The 24,583-nt window shown below is 42.9% G+C and overlaps 1 protein-coding gene across 2 annotated transcripts; it reads right to left on the minus strand.

Moving 5' to 3' along the window:
- Positions 1–1,354: 1,354 nt before the first annotated feature.
- Positions 1,355–24,421, minus strand: Dhc98D (Dynein heavy chain at 89D). Of its 2 annotated transcripts, none has more exons than XM_076401747.1 (22): positions 24,131–24,421; positions 23,725–23,868; positions 22,877–23,131; positions 22,759–22,820; positions 22,470–22,700; positions 22,171–22,415; positions 21,939–22,119; positions 21,645–21,884; positions 21,396–21,586; positions 20,249–20,447; positions 19,943–20,190; positions 19,113–19,257; positions 18,850–19,051; positions 18,588–18,785; positions 17,580–17,908; positions 6,796–16,002; positions 5,137–5,573; positions 3,450–4,186; positions 3,260–3,391; positions 2,071–2,450; positions 1,834–2,013; positions 1,355–1,772 (listed from the first exon to the last, which is right to left on the minus strand). In XM_076401747.1, the coding sequence occupies exons 1-22, from the start codon at positions 24,372–24,374 to the stop codon at positions 1,476–1,478; spliced, it is 14,484 nt and encodes a 4,827-aa protein (XP_076257862.1). In that variant the 5' UTR covers positions 24,375–24,421; the 3' UTR covers positions 1,355–1,475. The 2 variants fall into 2 exon arrangements, with proteins under 2 accessions (XP_076257862.1, XP_076257863.1); XM_076401748.1 differs by lacking the exon at positions 24,131–24,421 and adding an exon at positions 23,943–24,015.
- Between the last annotated feature and the right edge of the window lie 162 nt (positions 24,422–24,583).

The raw sequence follows: 24,583 nt of genomic DNA on the forward strand, positions 1-24,583 counted from the left end.
AGCCATAGTGGGGACATTGTGGGGTATCTCCTCCCAGATGTCCGTAATTTTGCAATGTCCTAGTATAAACCAATTATGGATGTTCTAAATTTAAGGACGATCTGGATTTGGGGAGGATAATGGGCGATAGGAAAACATGTTTTATTGGCACATTATAAACAATTTATTTCTCTCTTCAAGTAGCTCCTAGGTCAACTACATCAAATCATTTAGTTTTTTTTATTTGTTTTTACAGCCCATCAGCCTCTTGGGCTATTTAGGGTCGATTACAATGTCGTATTTAATTTAAATATATTATACAACACGGTAAATATATAACATATAATATAACGGCAACAATGTATAGCACAAATAAAATGTAAAATAAGTTAAAGGCAAAACATTTAGAAAAACAAATTAAACCGTTAAAGGATATAAAAATCTCATTTCTCAGTGTCAAAAAAACCATCAGTAAGTCTAATTGCTTAGGTTGAACCAGTTGCAACTCAAGCCCCGGTATTAGCCACAGTGGGAACATTGTCCCATTGTGAGTCAATTTGGGATGTTCTAAATTTGAACACGATCTGAATTTGGAGAGGAAAATAGGCGATAAGAAAACGTGTTTTATTGACCACAATTTATTGCACTCTTCAAATAGCTCCTAGGTCAGCTAGATCTAATCATTTAGTTTAATTCTAATATATATTCAAAAGAATAGGTCTTTGTATAGTAATATGCACTGAGATTGGTCATTTGAAATAACGCCCTTGGGTATAATTTTTTACCCCTGGCTAGAAATTTAGGCAAGAGAAATATTTCTTTTTAGTGTATTAAGTTCTTGTGAAGTGTTAAGGATATTAATAATTATTGGATGGATGAGAATATGTGACTCACTTAACGTACTAGAAGAGTCCGGACAAACATAGCCACCCACCAATCTCTCCATTTAGAATCGATTTAAGATGTTTTTAATGTTTTCGATTTAATATGTTGAAATCTTGATCAATGGTCATTGCACTTGACTTTCCAGAAGTCCTATGCTAGTAATACTTTTCTATAGTGAAAGATAGGACGTCCAGAAAGGAAATTTTATGTCAGGAATATGTTTACAGGACAATATGTTTATATCAAGATGGAGGAGACGGTTGTACATATGAAGGATTTCTGAGTATAATGAGGAAATGGGTGGTTAATTTTTGACATAAGTGTATAAAATTTTTGAGCTAGGTGTTCAACTGCAGCGAGGTCATTATTGCGCAGCGGCCATGCAATTCTTCATTCGGTGTGGCTACCGTTGATATTCTTAGTTGCTTGGTAGTATAAACTATTTTTTTTATTGGGCGTCAACAAGATGCAAAGCAAAACATTTGGAAAATCTAGTAATTTGAATTGAGAACATTTTATTAAAAAACACAAAATTACAAGATTGAAAAATAACTAAAAATTGTAAAAATACAATCAACATTACAAAAACCAAGCGCAAGTTTTATCTGCATTCAGTCAGTATTTAGAACCAAACATACACCTTGCAGCACCCAATGACTAATGTGCTCCGTCGTTCTTAAATCAGCTTCAAATACTAGACCAACGCCCATTGCGTTGCGTCTCTGTGAGGTAGTGTAAACTGGCGTTTTTAAAGTATTTTGTAGCTTCAGTCTAAAAGATTCAATGGGCACCACGCCTAAAACTGGCAACTTCTCTATCAGTATCTTGGGCGTGGATCGCTTTAGACAATTATTTTCCGAATCCCAAGCTGCCCCTTCCAGATACAGGCCGTGGACAAGACAATTTCCCTACAATTTTTTACGTATATCATTACGTGAATAATATCTGATTTGTCATTGCGTTACTCACTGCTGCCGGCCTTAGAATAACGTCATTGGCGTCCTGATATTCAGTCACGTAGGTGTAAAGTGTCGACCGATCCAGAGGCCAATTGTGCAGACGGCACGCGATTTGAACCAGAGCCGCCAGATACGTCTCCGGTATATGTAAACCAGAGATCCATAGTACCGTTGGTTCTCCTGTCGTTGACTGTAAACAATGTTCGTGCGATATAGTATATCAGTGAAGTAATAGCTTTAGACTTACCCAAGAAAAATATTGTTGTTGTCGAGCTTCGAAATGCTCCATCCATCCCCCCAAGCTCTTGCACGTGGCAGGAGCTAATTTTCTCCAGCTGCTCGGTAACTGTCCGTTGAAAAGAGAATACGCCACGTTGTCCAAAACGCTATCCATTCCAATCTCTCCCGACAGAGCTTTCTTTAATTGTATCAGGGATCTTCTCATGGTCGCTATCAGTTTATTGAACCTTTCCAGTTCTTGCAGCAGCACTACTATGGTCGGGGACATCATTCTTTGGAAATATCGTCTCACCCTCCAAATTTCGTATTCTTCTGGTATTTTCCTCAATATGTCGTTTGCCACGCCATCGATAAATTCTTCTCTGCTGATGCCCTTGTCGGACGAAGCTGTTAAAATAATTTGTTTTATTTTGGATCTCTTTAGAGTGTTCACTGAACAATTGATCAAGAAGATCTTAGAATTACAGATTCAATTGAAGTCTCTAGAAAATAAAAGTGTGTGCTCTGCTGATTTTCTCGATGTTGCACATGTTTTTGACAGAGCTTCGCATAAAGACATATTATATAAAATAAAGTCATGTCCTCCTTGGGCATTTCTACCTGCTATTGAAGTCTTATTTGGTTAATTAATACTTCCTTCTTAAAAACGAAGCTTAAAATGCTTAAAACAAATTCTGTGTTTTGGTTAAAAATAATATTATTTAATATGGAAGTGATAATGCACCACATTTGAAGAAAAGGTCCAAGAAGTATTTTACAAATTTCGGATATGTTCATCGAGATAGAAACCACTGCAATCTTCTATAGCAAAATCATACAGTCTCAAAGATATGGAGCAAGGTCATAGATGAAAGTTCCCTTACATCAAAAACATCGGGCAAAAATTGTACGTATGAGATCGACAGACGCTAAATAACATTTAACTGTTGCAATATAATATAAAACATATTAAGTAATATAAAAAAAAGAAATCAACCAAAGATATCAACAAAAATTAATTTGAAATTCATCTAGTGTGTTTGGTGTGTTCTTTATTTATTTGGCTGGCATTTAACAGAGCGACCGGACGGTCCAAGCCAATCTCGGATGAATGCATCAGATAAATACTTCAGAAAAAAGGATAAATCGACTGGAGCAAAAAGATTGAGCAGAGACAGAGAGGAAGAGGTACATAACCCACAATTTATGGTACTTACACACTTGAGGTTGAAGTTCAATCAGTAGATTCCACATTTCCTTAGTAGCTTGGGTGTAATACCCGATTTCCGCATTAGGATGTAATCCAAACACGTCAGGGCTGTTAGTCAAGGGTAATTCGTCAATAAAGGCTGTAAAAATCAAAATAAACACCACCTAATTGTCCGATTCAGTTCTAAAATATCTCACCGATATAGTCATCTTTCGCGCCATCTTCGGGAATAACGTAATCTACGATGTTGTCGTGGTAAAAGTGGAACGGCTGAAACGTATCGAACAGGAAATCTCCCATATACTCGTCCATGTACGTTTTCACTATCCTTCTGTCGTAGTCATCGATGACTCTTCCGCCGTACATCACTTCGCCGATCAGATATTTCAGACTGTTCCAGGGCAGGCGCGAATCTTTGGCCTTGTAAGCCTTGGTCAGGTAAGTGTCCAATATTTGGACGCACACGTTGAAATCCGACTCGTTAAAGTCGTAGCAGATGTTCCAACCGATCTTGTCGTACTTGCGACGTTCTTGGACCACGGCGTGGAAAAATGCCAGCACGTAAACCAGCGATTTGAACGCGGGGTGCGGACAAGAGTCCAGCAGCTGGGGGCGCATCTTAAAGTAGGTGTTTCGAAGATTCAACTTCAGGCCGTTCGGGGGTTCAGTCACTACTTTCAACGAACGTTGCAGTATACCAATGGGAAACGTGTCCACCGGATCGGTGGTTAGCCAGAGGCGAAAATCGGGATGAGGTTTCGTTATCTTTTCAATATGCTTTTCCAGGCGCTTGATAAAAGACAGAAGCAAGTGACAGTTCTGGTACATGAGCCACTGACCTCGAGATATGGCGGTGTCCAGCATCTGGAGGGCGCTGGTTTCTTGGCCTTGACCGAGCGACAAATAACGAAACTTACCTCCACCGAAACCAGACCTGTTAGGAATATCAATTATTAAAACGATTATTTTGGCCATTCATAGTCATTTTATTGTCTTTATGTTATTATAAGGGGTCCATTATCCATTTTTTTTTACTTTTTATACTTTCGAGACTACATCTGCAGGATAAATAGAGATATAACTTTATAGGCAACTTTGGAGAAATATTTCATGACGTCCAATATCTAGATGATACAATTGTCTTTTTGATACACTTTATTGGTGTGCTTGCCTTGTATGTTATTAATGTATTACATTTCTATTGTGCGCTTTTTTTTATTTGAAGAATATGTTTTGCATTTTTCTACGTTTTGTGCCAGAAATGTTATGCAACCGAATGTTTCCTTAGTTTCTTATTTCAATTTTATTGCTCAATAAATATGACGTCAAGTTAGTACCTTAGAATTACGTGACGCATCTACGTAGTAAACGAAGCAATTTTGTTTCTTTAAAGATGCCTATAACAGAAATTGAAACTAACCAATCAAATTATTCGAATGGCGATTATAATACCGTCTAAATATTGTACCATCTAAGACTACAGTTTTAAGATTTTTGGTTTTTTTGTAAGATATTATTTATGAAAAAAAAATTTTAATTAAATAACTATTGCAGTTAGCTTGGCAATAAACAGTTCATTCTCTTAATACAGTTTACTAGCATATTGTCCATTATTTATGATGCATGTTAAAAAAGTCAATGAATAATCTCTAAAACCTCTGATATGATTACCGATATTTATTTGTAAAATATCGACTGTTAACAGTTGAAACTAAGGCAGGATGCAGTGAATTATTTCATAGGGAGCCCAAGAAACCTAATTAAGGTATCTGTTAATATGAAGCACTTTGACAGTAACCTAATACAATCTAACCTATATAATCAATTATTAACATATTCGTATATAAAAATTACTTCAATTATTATTATATATTAATTACTGACCTGTCTGCCAGTTTCATCAATTCGGCCGTGGGATCAGATCCGGGGCTTAAAATGAATACCACCGGAGTGGTGGGACTGCACTGTTCGAAAATATTGTCCATGCTCACCACCGGAGGCATGATGTACTCTTCTCCCATGATTTCGGTGATATAGTCGCCGACCGCCCTGTAAACGCGATCGACTCTGAAACATCGCAACATGAGCAGCCGCTGAAACGGTTTCAGGACCGATCTATAGTTGAATGGGAACTCCACAGCTTCCGGGGCATCCAGGTCGTACCATTCTTTCCACAACGCCACGTTCTTTTCCATCTGCGTAGGGAGGTTTTCGAAAACCAATGGAAATTCTGTGGACAGCTTCAAAATATTTTCCCAATTTTGTTGAGATAACCATGGAGCCGGACATTCGCGAGATGATTTCTCCAGGCTAACGTTGCCCTGAAATCAAATATCACAAGAATAGAAATTTTGTTTCATAAAAGATCTATATTCATTATGCAAATGAACTATGCAAGCTCACTTAGATTTCATACAGAGCTGAGTCAGTTCGCTACTTCTTCTCTAACAACCTAGACAACAACACTACAATAAGAAAGCATATAGTCCCGTCATCAGTATTTCGTGGGATTTGGAATCGACTGAAAACAACAATACCTGCTATAGTCAACAGGACTGCCACAATTCCACCCTGGCAGTACCCCAATATATCTATAGACCTATCCATGAAGGTACTAAACAAAGAATATATTAGCTCCTCCATAGTAAAACAGCTCTTCGCCCAGACACTTGAGAAGAATTACCCAAATCATTTCGCCGATTATAGCACTTTTGGCTTCCAACAATTACTAGCATTTTTTCCGCGGAGCTTTTGGCCATTTATAAGGCCCTATCTGCCCTGGATGGACTGTCGGTGGGCGCATCAATACTTGTGGTATCAGACTCAATGAGTTCTTTAGACAGTCTCATTTTTAGTAAAGACAGTCCAACCTCTAGTTATAACTATCAGAGAACTATATACAACACTGCAGAGGAGGGGAGTAAGAATAAATTATCTATGGGTTCCCTCTCATAGGGGAATTCCTGGTAACGAAAGAGCCGACTATTTGACAAGTAGAAAGGAAGATTCAGTCAAACTGAGTGTTCTATTCAGCAAGGAATGAGTAAGATGCTAAAACACATATAAAAACTATATACAAAAAATTGGATCAACTAAATTGGGATCTCCTTATGGAAAATAACAAGTTGTGGGAAATCAAGGGGGCTTTTCACCAATCTCCTAATATTAACAATCTCAACAGGTTCCAATTGAGCATCCTTGCTCGGCTGCGAATAGGGCATAGCAGACCAACGCATGAGCATCTGTTAAAAGGAAGAGAACTCCCACAATGTGACGAATGCCAAACACAACAGAGTGTCAGGCACATTCTTCTGGAGTGTGAAAAGTTCGAGGCATTGAGACGACAGCTCGGAATGCCAAAGTCATTACAACTGGTCCAACCCAAGCATTTGGATATGCTTTTCAACTTTTTAACGACCGCTATATTGATACACCTTTTGTAATTTCTCTCTATTGTAACTTGTATAGTATATTATTTTTGAATGTCATTTTCATGATGTATACTTTATTTAAAAATAACAATAATAAATAAAATGTATCAACCTTTATGAAGAAATCTAGTTCGGCTTGAGTCACGGCTCCGGTGTTTTCCTCCAATTTCACCGTCATCTGGAACGAGAACAACAGCTTGTGCTTCTCAAAGATGCCCGTGCAAGCGTAGTCGTAAACGTTCTGCGTGAGGGTGCCGATGATGTTCTGTAGACGCCTGTTTAGGATAGTGTGTGGCAAGGCCTTCCTTAGAGAGTAAGTAAACACGCCCAGATACGATCCCAACGAATACTGGTACATGGCATTAACCCCCGCCATGTCCGATAGAACGAAGAAGAGGATCGCTCCCCTCTTCGCCACGGGCCTGTACACGTCCCTGAGTTTGTCGATGTCGATGGAGGTCTGAGTGGCCAATTCCAGTTTCTCCATCACTTCAGTCGCCTTGCTCTTGGTGTTCTCCAGAGTGGTAACCAGCTCGACGTTATCCAGCATATTACCGGTGGTAGTCGACAGTTCTCGTAGAAGAGAATCCTCTAGATCCTGCAAGAGGTTCTTGTTCTCGCTCGTCTCCGCTATAAGAAATTCGCGCTGCTCCTCCAGGTCCGGCCGCTCGTTTCGCACCACCACGCTCAGCAGTTGATCCTCCAGACCCGACAGAGTGACCGTGTAATTAATGACGACTGCCGAAGCGTAGACCGATGGGTTGAATACCGGGTTCGCGAACTTGGTCGTCATATAGAGACGGAAATTCGGATCCCAGTCCACTTCCTTGTCGCCCAAGATGACGAACACCCTGCCGGCGATGGTCTTAACGTTCTTTTGAATGACGTTCTCCACGACGGGATCGATGTAATCGTCGACGTCCTGAAACAACACCGGAGCTCCGTATTTTATCGACATATCTAGATGCTTCAGGAAATCGGGATCGTTGAAGCTGAGCACTTTCATGTTGTTCCTCTCCTCTCGTTTCCTGACCCAATTCAGCGCTTGCTGCTGAGGATCGATACACAGAGGAAATCTGGACGCCCTCAGCGTCAAGATCCCGTTTTGCACCGACAACTCGTCGGGAGGCAGATTCTCCGACACCCACTGGCTAATCTGGACGTCCGTGGTTAGATTCCTCTCTAATTTAAAGGGGGTCGTTAATGGGATATTCCTGGCGGCGAGGTCGCCGAGCCAGTCTACGTAGACCATGTCGCGACGGAACTCAAATGTAAATGGCCCGCAGTAGGCGAGAAAACCGGAACAAAGAAGACAATTGCCGACCAGACGCTCCTTCTCAACGTGCAGCTGGTTCAGATCCTCGGTCCATCGTTTCTTCTCCGAACTCAGACCCGAAATAAGTTTATCGGCTGCTTCCAGACGGCGCATCATGATATCCGTCTCCTCTTGGAGTTCTTGACGGCGTTTCATCGCCGTCGCATATTTCTCGTTCAACTTATCCAAGTCGCTTTCGAGCTTGGCTATTTCCGCATATAGTTTCTCAAGGTTCTTTTTCATCGCGTTGTACTCGGACTGTAGCTGTTCCACGCGCTCCTTCTTTGGCTTAACTTCCCGGTATACCGCGCAGTATCCCAGCACCGCTTGAACAAACTTCAGCAGCCCGTAACCGGCTTTGCTGACGGTTGCCATCTCTTCTAATTTAGACGATTTTTTCATGTGAGCCTTGCAGGCTCGTTGTTGGGCCTGCGTTATGGCGTCGCAGTTCATCTCCTGCAGAGTCCTGAGAAAATTGGCTTCCGCCATCATGCCCTTGGCCGTTTTCCACGATACTTCCTTATAGCCTCTGAGAATCACAATACACTCGCACACTACCTGAACAGCTTCCGGAGGCGTTGCAAAGGAACGAATCTCGGTGATGTCAGACTTGTCTAGGTCGGACAGAGCCAGTCTCGCCGTTTCCAATGCCGGCAACGCTGCCGAAAGCGCTTCCTCCGCGTCGGCTTGCTCTATACTAATCAACCTCGCTTGTTCCTCGATTTCGGTACTCTTTAACGAAGCCACATCCTTTTTCTCCGTAGCTATATTCGTACCCGCCTCGATTTCGGCCAACATAGCTTCGCATTCGGCCGTAGCTTTGCCGACCACAATCTTCTGCTTTTCCAGCTTGGCGTTGAGGATAGCGAGTTCACCGCTGGCCTCCTCAATCTTGGTTAGTCCGCTTTTCAATCTGTCACACTGGGCGGCATTGTAGTTGCCCTTTTCTTCCAGCAGTTTCAAATAGCTGCCAATAAAATCGAGATAGTGCTTGGGAGTGACGTAGTTTTTACGTCGCAGTGTTAGTAGGAATTTCTCCGTGTAGTCGGTAAGAGATTGATGTACGTGGACGACGTGTTCGATGATGGAGTCGCGATATTGATCGGGGATTTTCGGATTTTCCTTCAGGAAAACGGAAGCAACGGCAAAGAGAGCTTGTAACGGCCAGGGGAATATCCAGTCGATGGTGCTATTGTTAACTAGACCAGGAAAATTCCTGCAGCGCTTGCTCAGCACGTCGCTGGTGGGGGACATGGACAAAACCACGTGTAAGTTATCGACGCATTGGTGAATGAAGTACTGCCAGACGCTATCTTTTCCCACTCCATAACCGGCGTTGCTAGCTGCCGTGCGACATTGCCCGATGATCTGTTCTTTGTCGTCGTCGGTAAATAAAGAGGGAACGTATCCAATCATAAGAATGTTGTTGATGAATTCTAAGAAGCCCTCCTCGACTATCTGTGCCGCTGTAAAAAAGAACACGGTACGCTTCTTTTCGATTCCCAACTGGTTATATAATTTCTTCAAGTCATCCTTAAACATCGTCTCATTATATCCCCTACACAACGTGATGGTGAACATTTCGCATTCCGCCGTGAAGGCGGCAAGCTTCGTGATGCTCATCTTACCGCTACCGCCCACTCCAACAAGCATGACGTGGCCTCGTTCTAAGCGCAGTCCTCGATGAACCCGAGTCAAATGCTCCAGGGCATCGTTAAACAAAACAATGTTCAGTTTCTCTCTACGCTCGTTATACAGCTCGATAATTTCTTGAAATAGAAAGTAGATCGCGTCATAGTCCAACAGGTCCTCGTAGTCCCGGGGTTCACCTTCGTTGATCGCGTTACGATAATCCCCAAACAAGATGGGATCCCTCATGGCGTACTCCAGAACGTCGACTTGTTCCTCGGTCTCCTCGGGTTCGGGAGGGTGTTCCTCGAACACGAAATCGTCATCTTCGACGGTCGGAACCTCAACGTTCTTTTCGATTTTCGGAAATGTCTTCTTGATTTGCTCAATCATCTCGTTACGTACTAATTTCTGATCCTCCGCGTTTATCAAACGATCGCCAAAGACTCGTAGGAATTCGTTCCTCCAAACCCTCACGAGCTGATGTAGCGACGTGAAAAACTTGGTGGTCAGTTGACACAGGCCGGCCGTGACGCGTGACAAATCCCTCATGTTGAAGATGTAGTGAAACTTGCTTGGAGTGGGCGGAAGTTGACCGATCAGGGTATTGTACAAGTTCAGAGTCATAGTCATCAGAGTAGGAGCTATCTGGATCTCCTCGTTAAAGATGGAAAGATGTCCGGATAATATAGAAGAATAAATGTGGTGCAACGTGGACGTGCTGGGAAACACCAGATTCAGAACGGTGAACATCGATATGAATCGCGGATCGACTTCGTTCCTTCCACCGCCGGCCACTCCCATGGCGGCGAAATACGAAATATCCTTCAGGATCTTCCAGTTCAAATCCTTTCCTCGGTCGTACATGCCTCCCTTCTCGAAAAGTAACTTCAACAACGCTATCGGTTGCTGAGTACCGTATTCGTCCACCTGGGGCATGTTCATGTCGTCGATAAAGCAAATCAGCTTCTTTCCCATGGGAGGCCCGTATATCTCTTTGGTTCGTTTCTCGACGGCCGATTCTAGATTCATCTGTACATCCATGGACGACGTCCTCGAGGAAAAGTTGATGTTCAATATGATGAAAATGTCCGGGTCTAGATTCCTCAAAAAGTCCTGGATAATGGCGGTTTTCGACGTCCCCGTTTCTCCCACCAAAACTATAGGCCTCTTGATTTTGTTCATCAATTCCAGGATGTACGTGACTCTAACCGTGTCTACGGTAGGGACGAGAATTTGCGAAAACCTGAGCTCCCTCTTGTGGACGTACCCGGGCACCAGCCACTCCCACGCCACCCAAACTTTCTCCTTCACGTCCAAGAAATAATCGTAGAGTAAAGGAAAGGCGCTGGGAAGATAGTTCAAGCCGCATTTCTGATCGACCGTGTCATTAAATTGGAGCAAGGAGATTTGGGACTTCATATAATCGTCGAACTCCAACCGACACGAATCAATCAACGCTGCACCAACAGAGTTGTACAGGGCGGTGACGAAAATGGCGTTTATCAAGTCCAAGTCGACTTCCTCCTCGGGATCTCGGGTGTCCTCCTCCGTTTGAGGATAAATTGCGTCGATGATGTAGCCCAATTGCGTGATCATGTTCAGGCCAGTCTGGGGAATCACCGTCTTCAAAGGGGCCACTTGCCTGTTGCCAAGAGTTCCCTCCATGACGTAAGCCATAAGGTCCGGCACCACCTTATTGTAAAATTCCGAAAACGCTTCCCGCTCCGGGGGGTGTTGCCTCTTGTTCACCCATCGATCCCAATAAGGCTGATACCCCAAGTTTTTGGGATCCACGTAGACCATTCCTGCTCTGGAAACGGTCGCCGGAGAAGCGTATTGCAAGTCTCCCACTTCAAATAGCAAAGCGCACACCGGAGTTTGCAAACGTATTCGTTCCCCGTTAGCCAGCGTCAGCAACTTGTTATCGTCCATAACCGAGTTCATGTTTTCTATCCAGAGAGCGTCAACGTCGCCGTCGAATAAAATGTATCTTCTCTCGGGCTTCTCGGTGGGTTTGTTCATCTCTCGGAATATGTTCGATAAAAGGCCGTCGGTCCAGTCTCTAGTTAAAGGGTCCAGGATGCCATAGAGCTCGATGACCGAACACGCCTTTGGATTCAGGGTGAATATCTTGGTGGGTAATCCAAGCACGGTCTGAGCCTTAGCGAGCGCATTAATTACGACGGTTTTCCCACCTCCGGTAGGGCCTACCATCATAGTGGAGTGCCTAGTCATCATGGTCTCGTACATCTGGACCACCTTGTCTACTTGATACGGTAACACGATGTACTTATCCTGTTCGAGAACTTTCTCCACGGCGGCGTTAAAATCTGGATATCCAACTCTCGGACAGTCCATGCCCGGAAACAAGTCCCTGATCAGTCCCAGAAATAGGGGCACATCTTCGTACACAAATTTCGGATGGTTCATGTCTCTCAAGGCTCTCATCAAGACCAGAGCCTCTTTGATATCGGGGGAGGCTCGCTTCAGCACCCCGGCCATACGAAGGACGGCGTTCAATGCTCTCAAACCCCAGTCATAGTGAGACTGCTTCGAAAGTTGCTCCCGGGCCAGCTTATAGAGGACCGTCATTTTCTTGGCCAACACTTTCGCTTCGAGGAAACCGTCTGAGAATAAAGAAATCAAACAGATCATTTCCAAATCGGGAACGATACACACCACCGGCCTAAATAGTGCCTTCACCGACTCGGGCAGTTCCGTTCGACCGGCGTATCCCGGATTCATGGTGATAAAAATGCCCACTTTTGAGTCTAGGTTTATTTCGACCCCTTCGAAGGTGAAACGCTCCAGTTTCATCATTAGTGCTGATCGTATGGTTTGCAGTTGTGTGGAAATGACCGAGAGCACCGAAATGTCAATGCGGTTAAACTCGTCGAAGCAGCCCCACGCTCCGCACTGTGCCAGGCCAGCCAATGTGGTTCCTATCGCCTTGTAGTCCATGCCTTCGCCGCAGTTGGTCACGATGCATAACAGGGCCATGGCTTTTGCCAAGTCCTTGGTGGTTTCCGTTTTACCGGTGCCGGCCGGACCTGCTGGCGCCCCTCCCATGTGCATGATCAGAGCTTGCGTGATGGTCAAGTAGATGCGATCGGTTAAAGGGGTGATCACCAAGCGACCGTTCAGTCCCATGTACTCATAACCGTATTCGAACGAGCCGGTGCACTGGGTGACCCATAAATTATCCAGATTGTTAACCCAATAAAACCTCAACTGACTTTCCCATTCGAACTCTTGAGCGTCCATAACGCTGTCTCTCACAAAGTTCTCCACGATATCCCTGGCGTGTACTTCGATGATGGCGATAGTTCGAAACTTGGTCCTGTCGTTGGCGGTGAGATCCGCCCGCACGGTTATGACAATCTCGTCGAGCTGACTATTTAACTGTTGCAAGTACTCTTTCATCGCCCGCTTATTTCCCTTTTTGATTTTGGTAAAGACATTCTCGACTTCCGCGGTCCACCACACCTGGCTACCGACCAAGCATACCATTCCCTGGTATTCCAGCATCCATTGGGCTCGAGGTCTTCGTATTTTCCCGTAATAGTAGATGGCGCTTTTTGATATGAATCTATTAGATCTTCGCATCTCTTTCAGTATGTCGTTCATCCAGTCCTCCACCTTGCCATCGATCAGCACCACATTTCTAAACTCCATGACTTCTCCCTCGCCCGAAATCATCGCCGACGCGATAACCCGGTCATTACTGTCTGTGGAGAACCGTAAGGATTTGATGTTGTCAAACATCTTCATCATGTGTTCCTGAACGACGTTATGGTCACTGCTGCCCAAAATCGACAACAGTTCTTCGGTGGAGATGAAATAAAATCTGGGGAATCTGCGCCGTTTCGAGTCTAAATAATCGTTTAGTGATTTTTGACAACGATCCAGGCCGTATCCCAAGTTCTGGAATTCCTCCAATCGTCCGGGGACAGTGCACACTTCCAACACGATAGGTTTCTTTGACGTCTCGAACAAGATCTTCCGGAACGCTTTGTCGATGTCGTCGAATTTCTTCGCTTCGTCCGGCAGTTGAGAACGGATATCTCCGCCCACAAAGATCCCTTCAAGGTAGAGCCATTTCCTCTGAACCGACAGCCATTCGTCGATCACCTCTCCTATCGTGGCCAAGGTCTTTTCCCACTTCTGGACCTGCGAGAGAAAAGGCCCCACGAACTGCGAACCCGCCATGCTCTGAAGGTTCATCGAGTTGTCTTCCAGTATTTGCATAATTTCGTCGGTGGGTCCAATGATGAAACCCCGATCCTCGTTACCTTTCATGTGTTTGATGACAATGAACGCGATAGTTTTCCAAGTATCCGCGATCTCCACCACTCCTCGCTCGATCGCCAGCTCTTTGATGGCGTTATTGATGATGCCTTCGGCAATGTCTTGGAAGCGGTGCAACTCCATCGCGAACATGTTGTCCAGTGTGAATCTATCGGGGGACATGTCGAAGACTATGCCCGTCTTCTCCATGAGCTGCTTCCAATGGCGATCACGGAGGGCCTCGTTTTTCAACGCCACCATCAGAGGAATGGAATTTCGAAACTGTTTCATTTTCAAGTCGAGTGTAAGTCCGACGGGCATAGCGCGTATCTCCTTGGATATTTTTCGAAATTCCTTCAAGAACCCATCGATTCCATCTAAAAGAGCCTGGGGGTTCAGATTGGCCCACAAGGTCTTACCCCAAAGTTCTCGAGCGTGTTTTTGCGCCTTGTATACTTTGTACAATACGTCCATCCCCTCGAAATCGGTCTTGGCCTTGAGATAATCAGAGTAGTCAGCCAAAGGAATATCGAACAACATTTCCGCGTTCACCAGTTCGATTCTGCGCGTCTCCATGTCCTCAAACTCTACCTTGTACTCGTCCATGAGCCGTAGGCCGGCGTCTAGATCCTCGCCAACAGCTCCGGGCCCTTCGTGTTCGAAACGTTCAAGGAACTGGCGCAATACCTCCAAAAAGTCGTTGATTTCATTCAGAGTTAGTCCGGCGAAACGCTCCTTGGTGCTCTCCAAGGTCTGTTCCCGATAGAGCCCGGAAAGCAGCAGAGACTTCCACTCCTTCTCCAGTTCGTGGGCCAGAGCTTCGTGAAGGGGATCGAAATAAATTTCGTGCTGTTTCAACATGGAGTATATTTCCTGGTAGCGCAGATAATCCAGTTCGGCTTGGATGTTGCGTTTTCGTATAGTGGCGATAGCTTGCATAATGGCCTTGAACCGATCGAGACCCTTGATATTCTGCTTGACGATGTAGCGGAGCTCGTCGATATCCTTCTTCATTTCCAGCATCTTCTCGTATGTGTCGGCGTCGAGCAATTGGCCTAGCGTGTCCTTCCATTCGCGACAGTTTTGGGCTATGGTGTTTAAAAGAGGCCGCAGGTTGATCCGGATGCTGTCCAAGTCCACATAGTCTCGGTAATTTGTTACGTTCTGAGCAATTTCCTTATAAAACATAAACTTCTCATCGTAGGTTTCCAGCGTAATGCTGCCCTGCATAAACTTTTGGCAGGTAGACTCCTTGTCGAATGACCACAACATCTTGTAACGTTTCCAGTGTTGTAGGTACCGATGTACGTTCGTGATGGCCTTGTGGGCGACCTCCTGCACTTTCTGGACCGCCTCGCTGATGTCCGGCACTTTCATGATTTCGTCATAGAAAGAAAAGACAAACTCTTCCTTTTTTCCGTACTGTACGGGCTCGCAGAGAAGGCACGTCTCGTACAACCAGCGTGGATAAATGTGTAGTCGGTCGAAAAAGTCATACATGTTCCGGACGATGATGTTGTAAATCTCCGTCGCCGTCGGTCTGAGCACAATTTCCGGCGCCGCAACCAAGGCGTCCACTTGAAACAATAACTCCCTGTTCTCGATCTTGTAGCTGAACGTTTCCAGATTCCTGATGGTCATCGTGATGAACGCCTTGTAGATCTCGCCCTCCCAAAACTCGTAGTAGTGGCTCATGTGCGGCGACGAGCCCGTGTTGGTGTTCAAGACAAGCATCTCCAGCTTGACCAGAATCGGTCCGATCGATTGGTAAATCCTCAACATGGCCACCACGTTCTCCGTTCGCTTTGCGTTCATGGCTCCGAAAAACTCTTTGCACGGTAACCTGGTGGGGACCGTCTTAACTGGGGCAAAATCGAAGAGATTCGCGGTGGCTAATATTCTGATACGCTTGTGAATGTCATTCTCAATGTATTCGATGTGCTCAAAGAGCGTGGATAAAGCGGTGATCAACGTGGAACACTCCTCAGTATAGTCCTGAATGCTCAGCGACGACCATTTGATTCGCGAGAGGCCCTGTTGGATGTACAGCTCGACTTCTTGAAGCTTCTCCTTCAGGAGCGTCATCTAAATCGAATATTCGCGTTAAAAATAACACAACGTCTCGTTATTGGCACACTGCAGGAAAGCGAACAAGATCTAGTATATGATTGGCACGTTATGCGTCTGCGCATTTCGATAATCTACATCTGACTATGTCTATTATTTACTAGTTTTATGGTTATGTTTATATTTGTTAATTTGTTGTATACGATTATGAAAATTTGTGAAAACTAAACTCTAGATTTTATTAGTAATAGTCGAAATGAAAAAAATATAGAGAATCTGAATCGAGTTTATGAATATATATTAATCCTAGTATCAGTTAGTCTACTGTGTATAAAACACACACACTATATATTAAATTTAACTTTACATTAAATGTGATAACATCAAGAAAATTACCGGGATATGGTAATTTTCGAAGCTCACATGATAGTCGAGAATGGAAACTATAACTAGTTATCTTACGCTGGTAAGTTATTGTAAATGTGTATATATCAATGTTAATGTCACTGCAAAAATAATAACCTGTTGTGCCATTCTTGTACTAAAACATTTGGCAATTGCTACAATGATGTTAGCCATGGAACTCTCTGTAACTCTCTCTTAAACTCCTTATTTTGAGATGTGGCGATTATGCTGGTCAAGGAAGATGTTTGATGATATGTTAATGCTCCTCACACCAAGACTGAACCCTTTCGGCTGTGTGTATAGGCGCATTATCATCTTGAAATAGTGCAGTTTGGCAACAATATGCTGGTCATAATAACAAATCATCATTAGGGATGTTGTTAGCTTAGAGTATGCTTCTGTTATAAAGAGATTTACAACCACAACCTTTCCATGCTTTGAGGAAAGAAAGCTTCCGCTGTAGTGTATTCGTTGAAACAATATTCCTCAAATGAGTGTTGAGTTCTGTTCTCATTTTTGCCGCAATACTTTTGTTGTCTGGTTACGATCCTTTTTAATGTCTCTATCAGTACTTTGGTACTCTCTTTGGTATTCCGAGGGATCACACATTTCACGATCGTTGCAGAACAAAGCGGAAAATACACTGAAATAATACCTAAAGGGCATTACATGTAAACTGAACAATACGTACGCGTCGCATAATTTACACGAAAGAAGATACACTGTGAAGGTACAAGTGTTTGTTTTATGTTGACTATCTCATGTTATTGAATATATCGAAATATGCCATAATGACATCAATTTCTTTCTGTGGTTAATGTTTTCAAACCTTTGTTTTAAATTAATCTTTTATTTATATTATATTAAGCTATTTAGTGAAGAAGAAAAGCATATTAGTAATTTAAGTAACATAATAAGTATTCACTTTGATTGATTTTATTTTGACTTTTTTTAAAAGTTTTTCGCTGTCATAAAATATTGATAAATGTAATCGCATTGTGTTTTTTTTTTTTCAAAGAGAAACAATATCGCCTAAAATTCCTTCTCAGCGAAACACAGACAAAAAATCAATCAAAAAAAAAAACGTCAAACATAATCAAACTAAATTAAAATGATATTAATTTTAAGTGCACCTGTCCCCGACTGACGAAACTTGTTCACTTCCGTGTAGTCATTTATTGAATACAAACCTGAGGTCCCGTCAAATTATCAACGATGTTGTTATACATTCGAAGCATCTTGATCACTGCATTGACATCCTTCTGCACCTTCTCCTTGCGCATGGCCACCAACCTAATATTTTCGGGCAAGGAAAACTTAAGTAGTTCGAACATTTCCACACTCTTGAAGAATTTCCAGAGATTGTCATCGAAATTCAACTCAAACTTTAACCCAAAATCGGACATAATATTCGGTCCCATTATCTCGTGCCACGTCAGGTTCTTCTGAGAGTGTACTCTGTCCATCAGCGTTTGTACCGAATAGTTGGAGGCAGAAGCCCGAGCCGGCAAGCGTCCCGCTGAAATTTACATTCGCGATTTATTTTAAAACCCCAAATCATGGTTATCTTACGTTGGAGCCAGCCCATAAGGCCAAACCGCTTAGTTGTAAGATTGTATCAGGTTGGTGTCATATTTTATGAACCGATCGCTGCCGAAAAAAGTGATCAATTTGAATTACGCGTTGGTCGAAAAACATCCACAATACGTTCAAAAACGTGATAAGGTGTTTTTGGGAATATTCCAATGTGAAATCATCAGGTAAACCTAGCTTTTTGTTTTAAATGCATAGCGTGCTGTGAAATTTGGTTAAAAGCCTTGGAGACGTCTGAAAAGACAATTACGACCCTGTGAACTTTATGGAAAGCTTACTGAATGGTCACTGAAACACGAGCAGCTTAATGAAAGTTGAAATATTTGGCACGGAACCCGAATTGTTTGTTAGAACTAGCGTCTCTATAAAGATTAGAGCTAGGTGTCAGCTTTTGTTCGAGATGCACCTTCTTTTGGTTCCAGATAAAGGTTTAAGAGGTGGGACTAACACCCCTCTACGCCCTTCATCACTACACACTTTTTAAGTACAGACATCCATCCAACTATCTTACCTCGATGGGGAACGTGTGCTAGTAGATTTTCCGTAAGCTCAAACATTCCACTGTTAACTAAATAGTTAAAATCTGTACCGCCGCCGGTACTTACCCTTGGAGCTAACCGTCTGCTTTACAGGAGGCGTGTTTATCTGACTTAACTTCATCTGGGAGCTGTTTAGTGCTATCGAGGAACCTTTGAAGGGCTTGAAAAACTTTTTCCTGGACACGTCGGCCACCTTCAAAATCTCCATCTGCATTACCTTGTCTGCTATGGACCCGTACATCTCCATCCACTCCTCCAACTTGGCTGCAAACCAACACCCATCGTTCCTCGTCTCGTAAGTAACAACATGGATTCCGAGTCTACCCACCTTCCTCGTACGCCCTCAGCTCCTTGGCCAGCTTCAGATACGCCCCGAATGCCTCTTCCTTCAGAGGGGAGTTTATCAGCTCAGGCACGTGCAAGAACTTCAACACAGGTCGTTTAAGCTTGTAGAACAACAGGCGCACCCAATATACGGCGCCTCCGTGCATTTGATTATCCTTGTTTAAGATGGGATGACGCTTGTTTCTCTAAAAATAAAAGGAACCGTAAGGATAGACCGCGCGCACTATAGCTATAGAGATGAGTCACCGTGAACGTATCCTCCACGCTGAGGATTTCCTTAATATATTGATCGAGTATCACGTCGAACTTGTGCATCAGCTTATTTTGAATGATTTCTCGGGTTTCCAGATGCTTGAACTTCACCATCATCTCCAAAGCGCTCTCCGATGATCTTAAAAAGACGATAAATTGTGTCGCGACCGATTTTTTAACTTTGTTATTCATGCTTGTGCAATTTACCGCTTGAAATACGATTACTTGAGAGTGGCATGAAGATTCTTCTTAATTAAAAATCGGTATACTTTCGTACAATGTGCTACATGACTACATGGTCAGCAGAGTCGGAATGGAACGAATTAATCTATTATTGATGCAATAAATTCCTTCTATGAACTTTTCTACGATTGAGATTGCGAATTTAGAGACTAATGGCACAGTTATCCGAGATATTTTGATATATATGTGATATATCCTGGAACATTTGCAGTTTGTTGATCTTAGTAAGATTGAGGTATCGAAACCACACTTAAACATATGAAAAAACGGAAAAACGTACTGATATACGAGAAATTTGATCAAGAGTGGTAGTTTACTTGTTGTGCACAGGAAAGGGAACAGTGCTTTCGATACGCCGCAAGCCATCGATCTAAGGAGGAGTTGGTGCTCAGACAGCGGTAGATATTAAATCCGATGTACATAACTTTTTGTAATAAAGTTACAAGGTAAACTAGTTGATGGTATAAAAACAAATAAGAGCTCCAAAGGAAGTTTTCGCTACTGATATATCGAAGATATTCTCCAATACAGACAGGAGAACAAAGTTATATACAACCGGTATCTACTAAATTGGATCTTACCTGATCATTTTAAATGACTGATCGATGAAGCTAACGCCCTCCAACTCCAGCTTTCTCACTTCCTTGTCGCAGTTCGACAGGACCGCGTCCCAGTTTTCCTTGCAGTTGGGGTCGAATATGTCAAAGTCGATGCATTCGATGTTCAGCACCAACTTATCGACGCGCTTCGCCACGTTATCGATGGTCTGGGGGTCGCTCACTATAGATCTCAGTTCCGGTCCGAATATATTCTTAAAGTGGCCGATGGTCTGTAATGTCGGGCGATGTCAGTAAACTCGGTTCCGTCAAAGTAGGCAGGAAACAAACCGTGGCAAACCTGTAAATGTCTCTGCACACCTTGGCCATGTAGTCGGATTGCCCAAACAGTTTATTCTTGTCAAACTCCCATCTCTGACCCTTGCCTGAATCCTCGATTTTCTGCCTGGTCGTCATGTACGATGACTTCCAAATGTCCAGCATCTCGGCTGCTTCCTGAGTTATCTTCTTGACCTCCGCCAACGGTCTCCTAAGCAACGACCCCACCATAAAGGATATTGTTTCGCAGCGTTCACATACAAGATGACACTTCAAGAGTCTCTTCGTATCTTTTATTCGTGTGTTTGTTTGCCGAATGTTATTATATTAATATTTTGTTTGCCGAATGTTATTATATTAATATTTTTATTAGTTGTTAGAAATTAAGTTTTAATTTAAATATTAGTCGCCAATAAACTTTATGTCAGTCAAATTCACGTAACTTGTCATCTGCGTAGTAGACTCTATTTAACAACCAATCAAATATTCCTTCTTCATGTACCTATAATCAAATTCCTCTAACGACGATCAAAGTACCATCTAGTATGTGAACGCCGCTAAATTTCTCTGTCTTCTGTTGGGCTGTGTTTCTATTACTACGAGGGTAGATCCAGAAGTAAGGTTCCCAATGATCACCAACCGTACCCCCACTCAGTCTTAGCTCAGCAGCCATCCAAGATGGAGGTGTCCATTGTTGAACCCACTAGGTGCGAGACGCGTTCCACTATTACGAGACTCGAAACACTCCTTCTGCTGGCAAAGTAATGGGCAGTGATTTTGAGATCGCAAGGAAATACTGCTGATCGGTTCCACAGAACCCGAAACCAACAATCAACTCAGACAGTTATTGTGCAATACTAAGAAAACTCAGCGAGTGTAACGCTGCCTCACGGGAAACTCATGTCTCCCGTCAAACCCAGGAACTTTTAACACACTTTGGGTAGAATGTCAAGCCCAGCCCCCTTTACAGGAGTTCTATGACATTGGGATATAGAAATTGGAGAACCATTCAAAAAAATCTTATAGAACAATACAACAAAATTTCTTCTATCGAGCTATGTAAATTTCTATGTGAATAAACAAAGTTGCCTATTTGTAAAAGTGATGAGAAACTTCTCTTTGGATCAATCCTCGTTTACAGTTCACATTAAACCCTTACCTGAATATATAGTTGCTGTCCAGAGCTCCACGAACCTTCTCCAACAGACACCACACGATACGCTCCATGAACGGCACCATGACCTCGTCGCTGTTGTAGTACCTCGAGAGCACCCAGATCAAATGAAGACCCTCGATGAGGTCCGGGATGCAATCCTTGACCTTCAGGAAATCGGGGCTGTCCGAAACAACCTGAGGGACGGGATATACATTACGAGATCGAGCGCGAGGCTCGACGTCACTCGCTCACCTTCAGGTGTCTCTTGATGGTGGAGAGAAATTTTACGTTGTCCCTGGCTTCGGCGTAGTACCTCTTCAACTCCACCTGGTAATGTATGAAGGCGTCTACGACCGAGGACCTGCTCTTCTCGAGCAGATCCGTAATCCTCACCAGAGTGGGCTTCTTCAGCTGTTCCACTATGGAGCTGAAGGCGGCCTCCCTCTCGTGCCAGTAATCAAACTCGGGCAGAGGTCCGCTCCCCAACGGAACCTACGAGACCATTTATTCCACAAAGCGAGCACGACACAAAAGACGGACGCTCACCTTGGCCAGATAGCTCTCGATGACCTTGACGATGTGCCTCTCCCAGCCCATCACTACCTCCTGCAGGTTCTCGATGACGGCCTTGTCGTGGACCAGTTCCTCATCGGTGCGGTCCGACTTTAAGATATTTGAAACGTCGGCCATCGGCAGGTCAACCTCGTCCTCGATGTGCTCGCACACCCTGAAACATCCCAAATATCTACCGTTCTAAGGCCGATTGACGATCCTCTACCATTGCACGGTGGAACCGAATCCCATCAACTCCATCATTAGCTCCTCCTTTATGAGCATCCTGGACTTAGTGTCATCAACCTCCACCATGCTGCTCAAGTCTCCCGAGCTGCACTGCCCCGATAGAGAGAAACGAGACAGATTTTTCTTGTTCTTGCTTAAATCCGACGTGGACCGTTTCATGTCAGCGTCCGACGATTTCTTCTTGGGTTCGGTGAAGCTATGCTGGGTGAGAGGAATCATCAACTAAACAAATTCGCGTGTCAGTATCCTGCGGCCTTTTGAGACGAACTGTCCTACCTGCTTGGTTAAATGAGTGAGGTTTTGTATCAAATTACCCGATATCACCCCCACAATGAAATACGACGGCATCTCCATGTTGGCATCCTCCATGTTGTCGAAGTTGGGGATCCCCACTTCCGTCTTTCGGAACAAGTACACGAATCTAGCGCTGAGCTTGGAGACATCCTCGCTCACAAAGTTGAAGCCGCCATTAATTGTATAGTCGACTACCAGCTCTTGAATTATTTTCTGGAAAAAAAGTTTCGTCAATCTCCCATTATCCGTCATCACCTTTATCGTCACTCACTGGCACATAAATCGTTTCCTCCTCGTCTTCTTGGACGACGGGCGTTGGTGCGTCTTCGATCACTACGAAAGAAGCAACGAAAAAATCTAATGTAAATCCAACAACATCCCGAAACTACCTTCAACTTTTTTCCCCTTTTTATTTTTCCCCTTCTCTTTCTTTCCCTTCTTTTTCTTTGTAGTTTTGGTCTCGTCTTCCACATCGGACACGTCCACGTCAGTGACCTCGGCAGATGGTAATGTCGAAGCGTCAGTTTCGGTAATTGGCGATTCCGCCACTATCATCGCTCCTTCCTGTTCAGGTGCAGCATCTTCGCCTGTAGCATTTTCCGAGTTTTCCTCCACATTCCCGCCAGACTTTGGACTATCTTGACCTAATTAGAAGCAGGAATTTATTTTTATCAATACAATGCTTTAATCATACTTTGATCTACCCATTAACCACTAAGGAAGTTGGCAAAATCAATGGCAAAAAAGTTTTCGGATTTGATTTAATATCTGATAACAAACCAATTATAAATTGAATAAAAATTCAAACAAAAAAAATTATATCAATTATCACTCCCTAAACTAGTTGCCTTCTCTAGAACAATTTATAATTTTAAAGACCAACTCAAATCAATCAAACTATTATTTTAATTTTTTACTTAAAACTATATTTATATAAGTCTATGATTTTATAACAATCCTAATAAGTACCGCTTAAAAATATTGGAAGTAAATTGCTAACGATAATAAATAATTGGGAATGATTCATTCCATTAGTATAATAACCAGTAATAACCAACTAACCCACCAACAGTTCTCGGCTGGAGATCAAGAAAATTCATAATTTAAAACGGTAAATGTAAAAAATCGAGATAGGATGTCATGTACATATAATATCTGGTTGTATACATTAATCATCTTAATAATTAAAAAAAGAAATATTATTTAGCAACAAAATTCTATTAAAAAACACTGGTACCTTCTTGATCCGAAACAGGCGACGACGCCGGTGTTTTTTTGCCTTTTCTGCCTCCCTTTTTCTGTTGAGCCTTTCCACCCTTCTTTTTTTTTGGCTGCTTTTCATCTACTTGAATAACTTCTTCAACAATTGGTTGTTTTTTAACTAGAAATAAGAATAAAAATTATATATATTATATTATTATATAAGATATGATTAAAAAAAAATCAATCACCAACTTTAAAACTGTATTATCCTCTTTTGTATGGAATAAATTACTTGTGGCTACTCGTGTCATACACGCATTATTTCAGCAATTGTTTCTCTTTCGTTTTTATTATTTTTTATATGTATAACATTCCAGGACGGTAACCATGACAAATAATAAACAAGTCCTATTTTTAAAATTAGTTGTATTTTATACTACCTATTTCGGCGACAAGGATCTCTTTCTCGACAAGTTTTTCGTACGATGTCCTGTAAACGAAAAAGAATCTTCTGTTAAAGGCGCCCAGCTCTTGGTCCAAGACGTCATCTTCCAGGTACGACGACAGCTTGTCTTCCAGCTCATCGATGTTTGCCAGCATGTCCTCGAAATAGTGTCCGGAATTTAGGCCCAGGAATTTTGTTACGGTGTTTTTGATCCATTCGCGACGAAAATCCGTTCCCATAATTACGTATAAAGAATAAAAAATTCAAAATAAAACCGATATGTCGAAATTTCAGAAAAATGTTTTGATTTGTTTGATTTTGTTTACAATACATCGATGTATCCTAGCAGCCACGGCCATCTAATTTAAATTGGTATCTAAGATCGTATTAAAAAACAAAGTTCGCCCCTGTACGCTTTTTATAGGCAATTCTATAACTGTACTCCATA

Source organism: Rhynchophorus ferrugineus, unplaced genomic scaffold (assembly GCF_030347505.1).
Source record: "Rhynchophorus ferrugineus isolate W39M unplaced genomic scaffold, kcgeb_rfMv2 rfM4, whole genome shotgun sequence".
NCBI lineage: Eukaryota > Metazoa > Arthropoda > Insecta > Coleoptera > Curculionidae > Rhynchophorus > Rhynchophorus ferrugineus.

Excerpts from the sequence above, each read along its gene's own strand:
- Dhc98D (XM_076401747.1), bottom strand. The coding sequence starts at position 24,374 with ATGGGAACGGATTTTCGTCGCGAATGGATCAAAAACACCGTAACAAAA. Across the intron at positions 23,869-24,130 it reads GATCCTTGTCGCCGAAATAG|TTAAAAAACAACCAATTGTT; the intron begins GTAGTATAAAAT and ends TCTTATTTCTAG. Across the intron at positions 22,701-22,758 it reads AGGAAACGATTTATGTGCCA|AAAATAATTCAAGAGCTGGT; the intron begins GTGAGTGACGAT and ends CTTTTTTTCCAG.